This window comes from Podarcis erhardii (assembly GCF_964252035.2).
Source record: "Podarcis erhardii genome assembly, contig: HAP1_SCAFFOLD_44, whole genome shotgun sequence".
NCBI classification, from domain to species: Eukaryota; Metazoa; Chordata; class Lepidosauria; order Squamata; family Lacertidae; genus Podarcis; species Podarcis erhardii.
Genome location: NW_028292896.1, coordinates 58511 through 68162, shown reverse-complemented (window position 1 = coordinate 68162; position 9652 = coordinate 58511). Strand labels below are relative to the sequence as shown.

General features: G+C 39.8%; 1 protein-coding gene across 1 annotated transcript; it reads right to left on the bottom strand.

The window, feature by feature from the left end:
- Nucleotides 1-2897: 2897 nt before the first annotated feature.
- Nucleotides 2898-9367, bottom strand: LOC309334353 (small ribosomal subunit protein RACK1-like; the record flags this gene model as incomplete). Its single annotated transcript, XM_081882336.1, has 7 exons — nucleotides 2898-3077; nucleotides 4204-4449; nucleotides 5450-5874; nucleotides 6567-6712; nucleotides 7142-7192; nucleotides 8118-8169; nucleotides 9250-9367. The coding sequence occupies 7 exons, from the start codon at nucleotides 9365-9367 to the stop codon at nucleotides 2898-2900; spliced, it is 1218 nt and encodes a 405-aa protein (XP_081738462.1).
- Between the last annotated feature and the right edge of the window lie 285 nt (nucleotides 9368-9652).

Here is a 9652-nt window from a genome sequence, read left to right as displayed (position 1 = left end):
TTCCTGCATGACTGTATATATATATATATATATATATATATACGTGTAAATACAGATATATTGTGCAACATGTCCGCATGCTTGAGGCTGACCTGAAACAGGTGAAGGAACAATTGATCAAGACGAATTGAATTTGTGCACGTCCACACATGTGCTTCTCGTTCATGCACGTACAGGTTCAATGAATATCTGTACGTGGGCATAGAATATATGTAACTATATACACTCTTCATTTACAGAAACAAATCTATATACATTGCATGTAATTGGTATTGAGCGGAAAATTCGTGTTGAGCGTCTCATATACAGAAGTTTTTTCCAAAAAGGGAGCACAGCAGAACAGTCGGAGTCTACGCTATAATTTGCTGTTGCTGCCGCCGCGTCGCCGTGAAAAGTATGTGACTGTACCTTTATAACCTTCAATATACGTGGTGCGTTTTTGTATATATTGAGATAAAATCTCTTTGCTGAGAAGCAAATGATATCTCTACAACACACATTAATTCAGAGGTGAAAATGCTTTTACTCAAATGTGAAGGATACTATAAAACATTTCAATATATCACCGGAGCCATAACAGAACTAGTAGCAACGCATTTTTTTATATTTTGAGTAAAGTGAAGCAGTCATTTGACTGACATATTTGAAGCTGATGTAGACCGGTACATCAAATGTGCTAGAAATTGTCGCAAAGACTCAATAGTTTTAAGTTTGAATCAATAATTAACCATGTTCTACGTATACAGACGTTCAAGATAGTTCTATCCTAGATCCTTAACTGAGATACAAAAGCTGCGTGGTGCGAAAATTCAGCATCAACATGTAGATAAATTTCTTCAAGCAGGTTGATATGGCCATTCAAACTAGACTGACACCTTCAAAAGTTCTTCACGCTGCTGAGTAAAACCTGATACTTCAATATATATATATATATATATATATATATATATATATATATATATATATATATATATATATATGTACATATTGAGATTATACACGGAGAAGGAGCCCGCGTCTAGACATGCTAGAGTAGCTAGAAAGATCATATGTACGTGTCATAGTTCATACGGACATTTGTCACTGACGATGAGAAGCGCACTATGTAGATGCCACATGATCAACTCGTGTGAGATATCATGTAGGTGTTTGTAATCAAAAATGTACGTTGATCTGGAGTGCTGCAATAAAATATATATGTATATTTATATACATAGTGTTGAAACATCGGCTTTGCGTGTCGGAATTGAATTACTCGATTAACTATTGCGTATGTACATATATATATATATATATATATATATATATACATATATATATACAATATATATTGCAGAGATATGTAGTCGTATAAAGTATCTTTGTGAAAATGCCAGGGATAAGCAAGTGTACACACATTCACCGCAACCAAATATCCTGTGTAACGGCGAGAGTGAGTCTTCGCATATATATATATATATATATATATATATATATATATATATATATATATATATACTCTTAACAATTGCGCTACTAATTTATTGTAGGAGAAGCACCTCGTATTGCGTCTTCACCGCGCGTTACGTCGCAAAGGCTGGAGTGGCAAAATTACATGTGTATGCACATGTAACATATATATATATATATATATATATATATATATATATATATATATTTGTAAACAAAATCTAGACAGTGAAGGAAAAATCACCATTTTGAACAAATCATGATCGTGATAAGCGCCCCTGGGATCGTTTCAATGCTTGTTTGTGAATGTTGACACACGTTGCTTCACATACATGTCCGACTCAGTCACCTTCACGCAGAGGTTCATATTTACACGGATCACATAGTCTCATTTGTGTATATATCGACAACAGCTCGTATTATATTATGCTGTTTCGAGATAGTTCAATTATTTGAAGCCTTTGTCAGGCAAGTTCGGCCTCAATGTAACGCAGTGAGCAGGTGAAGTAGCTAAGTTCCAACTATTTTCCTCGCAATGGAACGTAAAATAGTCCTATATTTCCATTCTATGTGTACACACTATTCGTACCAACCAAATGTTATACACATTCTGATTGGTAAGTAAAGCACAACATCATAGATTTTCGCTTTCAGCGCAGGGAACGCATCCAGACCGTTCCCCTTTCGTTCTGGTCTTACAATGTAAGCATCAACAACTTCAGTAGACTTAATAACAAATGATGGGGTTTTCCAAAGGTTCACACAGAGAGATAGTAGTTTTTCTGTATCTCCCACTCCACCGATTTCTTGATATACGCGTCAATCTGTAGCTCTCTCTATTCAAGTATTATTTCCTTTACCAGCAAACCTGCACACAAGTATATCTGTTCCACGCCTGTCTACATCGAGGTACGCATCTGCTTCTCAAAAAGTCTTCTGTTCGACTTTTTCAGGAACGCCCGAATCAACAATGTATATTATATATATGTATCAGCCGCACTTGTTTCAGTTTTAGTGCAGCTGTAGGGTTTATCAGAAGTTTAACAAATTATTTGGACCAGCTGACGGCTTTAGAAAGGCTTTTTTTGTTTCAATTGAGGAATGTTCGGAAGGTTGCGCGTGTTTGTGGTAGGCGCAAAGTCCAGATGTTCAAACAAGAGCTCGAAAGGCAGTGAAATTAACTCAGTCAAAACTTTCTACCCCGTTCACTGTATTTAGCTCCGCGATAGTTATGTACACATAAAATGCAGAGACCACTAGTCTCTCTTCCAATACAGCTTCGTTGCACAGTCAGTCGTGCTAGAGTCAAACACTACTGTTTCAACACGGCAGCAGCAGCGGTATGCTGGCTTTTACGGAACGTTTCAACGACAAATTGCCGACTCTTCCATCCACTTTCTCTGATGCACAGACTCAAATACATTACATGCATCAGTAGTCCGAAGATTTTAAGCAGTAACTTGTTCGGGCGAAACTTCATAGACATTGATCGCGCCACTAAAAGTCCCCACAAAGAGAGTTCGACCGTCATGAGACCAATTCAGAGACGTGCACCACGGCGCTCCGCTGCGAGTCATCTTTTCGGGCATAATTTCAGAAAGAACGTTTTTGTTCTCCAAGTCCCAGATCTGAAAGGAAAAAACACACACAAATACACGATGCAATCTCCTACAAATAAAAATTATATATATATATATATATATATATATATATATATATTATATTCGGCGTCATCCATTTGCAAGCGCTTGAGAACGGAAGGAAGTGTGCGCATACACAACAACATATATGAGTTTATTTATATCAACTACGTAGATGTAGTAAGGCTACAGCTTGCAGAGACAGAATTCAGAATGCAGCACATCAAATGTAGAGTAAATGATCTTGGCTTCCTCGAAAAAGACGAAAGACAGGTTCTGTCGCTCGCCACCTAGGAGATGTACGCAAAACTATATACAGCCTTGCACAAATAATCATGCGCTTTGTACAATTGCGTAGCTGGTACATTGCTCGTAGTATCCGCAGAAAGTCAAATAAAATTTACAGAAAGCGAGTCGAGCTACTCTTTTGAACCAAAAATCGTCTACGCGTAGTGCACAGCCAGATCTCAAACTACTCGACTGAAAGCACACTAACCATTTGCGATTGCAAAAGCATGCATCGTGGCACTACACTCCTATAGAGAGAAGCCCAAAGTTTTGGCAGACTCAGTCATATATAGAGTTTTTCACGCCGGCACTTTCCAGTCATTGACTGGAGAGGCTGCTGAATCTCAAGACGAGGAATGGTCTTCATCGTTGTCTCAACTCTTCTTTCACTTTCACGAATGCAGTACCATACATTATAAACGTTATACTGCAAATCAACGACATATTTTGTGCTCACATAAGTAAATAAACATAAATATACACGTACATGTTTTACACGCAAGTAGCTCCGCTTCTAGCCATGCAAGTCAAGGAACTCAACCTCGACTACAAATCTAGACACTACGACGAAGAGGCATGTCTACACCATCAGACACAACGGCGTAAACATCTTGTGAGACACATTTCACTGAATTTCCAATCTCCGAGTTTTTTTCGCTATGCACCTCGAAAAACTGCAACACTTAGCACATTTAAAATTTGAAAATGTACACATACATATATATATATATATATGTGTAGGTGATTTGGGCAGAATTTCACAAGAATTTATTCAAGAGGGATATAGAAAACTTCAATATATATATATGTGGGTTTGAAGACGAACCTTGACGGATTTGTCGGTGGCGGCACAAAGCCAGTAGTTGCAGGGCGAGAAACACAGAGCATTGATGGTGGAGTTCGAATCAAGTGAATACAAATGTTTGCCTTCATTGACATCCCATAACATGGCGACGCCGTCTTTGCCTCCAGAAGCGCACAAAGAGCCATCAGGAGAGATTGTCACAGTATAAAGAACAGAAGTATGGCCTAGCAGGTTTCTCCTGATTTTGCAAGTGGTCAAATTCCAGACCTGTTTCACAAAAAATTACATGCGAACGAACTGCAGAATTTCTACTACGCTTCATCCTTTTCGCAATCGGGTCACAGCCACCACAATGAAACTGCTGCTGCAGCAACGGCGTTCAAATTGAGCCTTATTATGGCGGCACCTTGGTTTGTCAATCGTGCGCGTCAAAAACCCATGCCTCTTCTACACACACATACGAGCTCTGCCCTCTCATCTCTCATCATGCAACCTACGAAACTCTTTTCTTCCCTCCAAACTATTCCAACTTCTCTCTAACTACTACTACTACTATTGCTACGCCTATGCTACTGCTCCTCCTAGTCTTGATCCTACAACAACTACTGCTAGTATTACTGCTCCGACTCTTTGTTGTTGCTACGCCTATTCTTACTACTGCTCCAACTAATTCAACTCCAACTACTACGAATAATACTACTTCAAATACACTGCCACTACTGCTTCAACACTCCTACTACTAGTACTTCTACTGCTGCTCTTCTTACTACTCCTATTATTGCTACAACACTACTACTACTACTCCTACAGCCAATCTACTCAACCCCAACTACTCTACTACGATTTCTACTACTACTACTACTACTACTACGATTTCTACTTCTACTACTACTACTACGAAATCTACTACTACTACTACTACGATTTCTACTACTACTACTACTACAACTACTACTACGATTTCTACCACTACTACTACAACTACTACAACTACTACTTCTACGCCTACTACTATTTTGATTGGTTCAATTTACTCGTTAGTGTTAGTGCTTTTTGCACCTCTTCTTGTTTCAGTGCACCGCGTTGTTGACTCCCACCGAAGTGAAGTGTCCAGAAGTGCCTCTGCTGCAGGTGAGAGCTAGCTCGAGCGTTTTGGGGCTTCGATGCTGAGTGAGAGTGTATCGAGTGTGAAAGGAGCGCGTGTAAGAGAGAGAAGTGCGGGAGTTTGGAGTTGGTGAAAGCGGGATTTTTTGTTTGAGAAACTTACTTTGACGACTCGGTCCCAACCACAAGAGACGATGAGGGGCTTGGTGGCACTCGGCGAAAAGCGCACACAAGAGACCCAGTCAGTGTGTTGGTTGTCGCAGATGGTGTACTTACACTCGGCGAGCGTGTTCCACAACTTGATGGTTTTGTCGCGCGAGCCCGAGACGATTTGGCGATTGTCTGGACTGAAAGCCACTGAGTTCACGTCACTAGTGTGGCCTTTGAAAGCCCTTACAGTGGCCCCCACATTCAAATCCCACAGTCGCAGAGTTTTATCCCAAGATCCTGAAAGAGCAAATTGCGCGTCGCTGTTTATCACCACGTCTTGCACGCACTGCGAGTGGCCAGTCAACGCTCGCCGCGCGTAGCCCACGCTCAGCGAGTCGTCTGAGCAGTCGCTCAAGTGCCACACAATCACTTTCTTGTCTGCAACAAAAAAAACAAAAAAAGGCTCAACAAGGGGTACATACACGAGAGAGAAAGAGAGAGAGAGAGCCTGCTCCTTCACGCCACACTTGCACACAAAAAAAATCATACCTACAATATATATATATATGTTGTATATGTTATATATATGTATATGTTGTATATGTTATATATATGTATACGTTGTATATGTTATATATATATATATATTATATATGTAGGGGGAGGAGAGAAGACTGCGATTGGGAGGTGAGAGAAGACAGGCACTGGAGATGGACAAGTAGAGGCAACAATCATGTCGAGTATGTGTAGTTGGTGTGCTACTGGATTGTGTTTCAATGTATGTAGATGTTCTGTGTAGTAGAAAAAGAACTGCACAGTTTAGTGTGTGGAGAGGCCGCTAACACATGTATGTTAAGTGTCAAATACTTTGATACTCTTTTCCTAGGGCAGTTGAGAAGGGGTTCGCAAGGTGGGAGTAGTGGTGACGACGCTACGACAAAGAGCGGAAGATAACGAAACGATCACTTTGTAGAATGAACAAAGAATGGAAAACTCCTTCAAACGCAAAAATCTATCTGGTGAGGCGTGTGCAGAGCGGCACACTACTGGATGTATGACTCACTCCTGAAACAAAAACGGATCAGAAGGTTGTACAGAACAAAGATATCTATTGCCAGCTGTGTACATACAGAATCGAATAGCACGAAACCGCAAAAAGACAACGTTTTCCTTATTTGAATGTTCACGAAGAGAGCAGGAGTACTTAGACGTGTGAAAAAGGAAGTATATAAGTGGAGACCAGTAAAGAACCAAAAGAGTTTGGGAAAAAGGTGTGCTGGAGGACAAAAGAAGAAGCTTCAGCAAAATGAACGGGGATGGATGTGCCAAAACCAATGAAGTTGAAAATCGTGAGTGAATAAACACACAAGAAGAGAAGGAAGAGAAACACGGAGTCCAGGGAAAACCGGTGTTGAGAAAAAAAGCTTAGAAGTAGTTCTTGCTCTGTTGTAGCTGACTGCTGCACTAAAACCTAGATGCGCGATAATACACGAAACTACTACAATTCTCAGCACCAATCTCACTGGTCTCTCATAACACCACAAACCTACAACTCAAATACATATATATATATATATTTTTTCAGAGCAAATCTACTTTACACGAGATTGCTTGAAGGATATAAACACGATTGATATCACACATGCAGTTTGACTTATTCAAGATCTCGTCGCCGACCACTAAAAAATCAAACACTCGTATTTACGCTCTTCGCACATGAACATCGCGGCTACAATTTACGCCTATAGAGTCAATGCTGAAAAGGGCAAAAAAAGAGAATAAAGCTCTCAGGAGATGGTTAGTCTTTCATCAATTTCAGTACGCACTTGTCTATATATATATATATATATGTAGAGAGCACTATATTTATTTAGGTAAGCCCTTCACTAATATCAGTACGCACCTAATATATATATACATATATATATAATGTGAAGAGCACTATCTCTACAATGTGAAATAGCATTACATAACAGTAGACTCTGAAGAAATGCGCGAATTGTTGCTTCAGAAAATTGCCAAGCCCCTGTAGGAGCATATCTCGTCAATGGCTAGAAGCCTGCGAGTGAGCTGAGAATTTTGGTTCATCACAATGCGCCCCTTTGAGAAACACGCGTTCAAGACAATGATAGACATATACATATATAATATATATTCCCATTACGTTATGTAGTCAAGGAGTGAAGTACGGTAGAAAAGACGTGAAAAACCACGTTCAAAATAGTTTCAAAATAGACCTAGGCTTGAAATTATCTCAAACTAAGTTGCGAACATGCACTACATTTGAATGCCTCGACGCATCACACCGGACAAACTAGAAACACCTCTTCTTTGAACTAAAAGCATACTGTAAGAACGCACAACACACCCACAAACATTGATATATATATATATATATATATTTACTTATACATATTATCACAATGTTGAACTTATAATTTCGCGCTGTTTGCCTACCACATGAACCGCCACTTCTACGCAAAAAAAAGAGACGGGCGGCAGTGATGACAGAACTATTTCGGTTTCGTTGTAGCCACTTTGTTCATAATCGCTTAACTTCCCAAGAACGAGTGGATATGCTCGAAACCTCAAACCGCATGTCAGCAGTGTCTAGCAAGAACTTTGATACATATATAAATTGTCATAAAAAAAGGGTGGAGCAAGCTAAAAACCACTCCTACTGCGTTTCATGTTTACTCAGTAAAGCTGCAAATTCATGCATGACCACTATATCTACAAAGAGATGGAAATAAAAGATGTATAGAAACCGACACCTACATCCATATCTGCATCTATACTCACATATATAAATATGTGCCTGTAATTTTCTGCTATCAGTGGCGCAGACGATACTTACTACGTATCAATATATATATATATATATATATATATATATATATACAAAACGGCCTGCGTGCAATTCTCACGCAGCAACTGTTCAAACAGTTGCACTTCAGATACCCTTACAAACCGCAGAAGATTCGATAAATTACCACAATAATGGAACTTCAATGTCCGAAAAAGCAAATTAAAGTCACACAAGAGGAGGAGCAGCGTGCACTTCATGGAGGAAGTCTCTACTTCCGCTCGTGTGTGTGTGCGCAAACACACTATATATATACGCTAAGAAAAAATCTTCCGATTCTCACAGTCTTTGTGCAGAAATCACGACTAAATAACAAATCTTCAGCGATATCCCATCTACGTTTTTCAAACTGGAAACTAATGCGCCATCAAAAGAGAACCTAATATATACACTTCAAATGTCAGGTGAAAATAAAAAAAAAAGGGAAAAAAGATACAAAAACATTGCATGCAACAGTACATATTACAAAGAATTGTATATATATGTATATATATATATATATATATATTTATTTAATCGCTGGGTATACCTGTCTACATGCGGAAACATATACTAGTATCGAGCCGTTGTATCGACGTACAAATATATATACAAAAAGAGATGTAGAAGGATGTATCCATATATTCTTGCTGGCTTGGAAATATACGGAGCAACAATATATTCGAAGTGAAATGGCACGGACACACGGCACTGACTTCATCAAGCAACGCACTGATTATTCCACCACCGATAATGTACGAGATGAAGAAAGCGGAAAGACGCTTTTAATTTGCAATCCCAGAACGGGAATAGATTCCTCTAACTCGTATTGAAATTTACTGTACTCCTTTACACTTGCCCACACCACGCAAAGACTCTGACTTTGCTGAACAACAGATTCCGCAGACCTGACGATCCTGCCAGTGTCTCCGTGAAAGTGAACAAAGAGGTAAAAAAGTAGTTCTTACCCCTTGAAGCAGAGACAATTGTGTCAAACTTTTCAGCGGCAGTTGAAATGGCGGTCACGCAGTCGGTGTGCCCCTCCAGCACGCCCTTAAAGTCCAAATATTCCCCGGTGATATTCATTTTCGCGAGGCAGAGAAAACAACAGGAAAGCCTCCACTAAAGACGGTCTAAAACGCCGTCTCGCTAATGAGTCCGGGCTATCAAACACGACCGCCTCCTTTAGAAAAAAAGTCTCTCTTCTTTACATGCTTTCTCAACCGAGTAGTACCTAGAAAGCGCTGCAGCAAATCGCTGTTCTGGACGCTCCGAACTACCTTCTAGCAGCCCAGCATCCACACTCGATGTGAACACGTGCTGCTCTCTTCCGTTGGCCGTTGCGGTCGGTGTTGCTGCGATGACGATCAC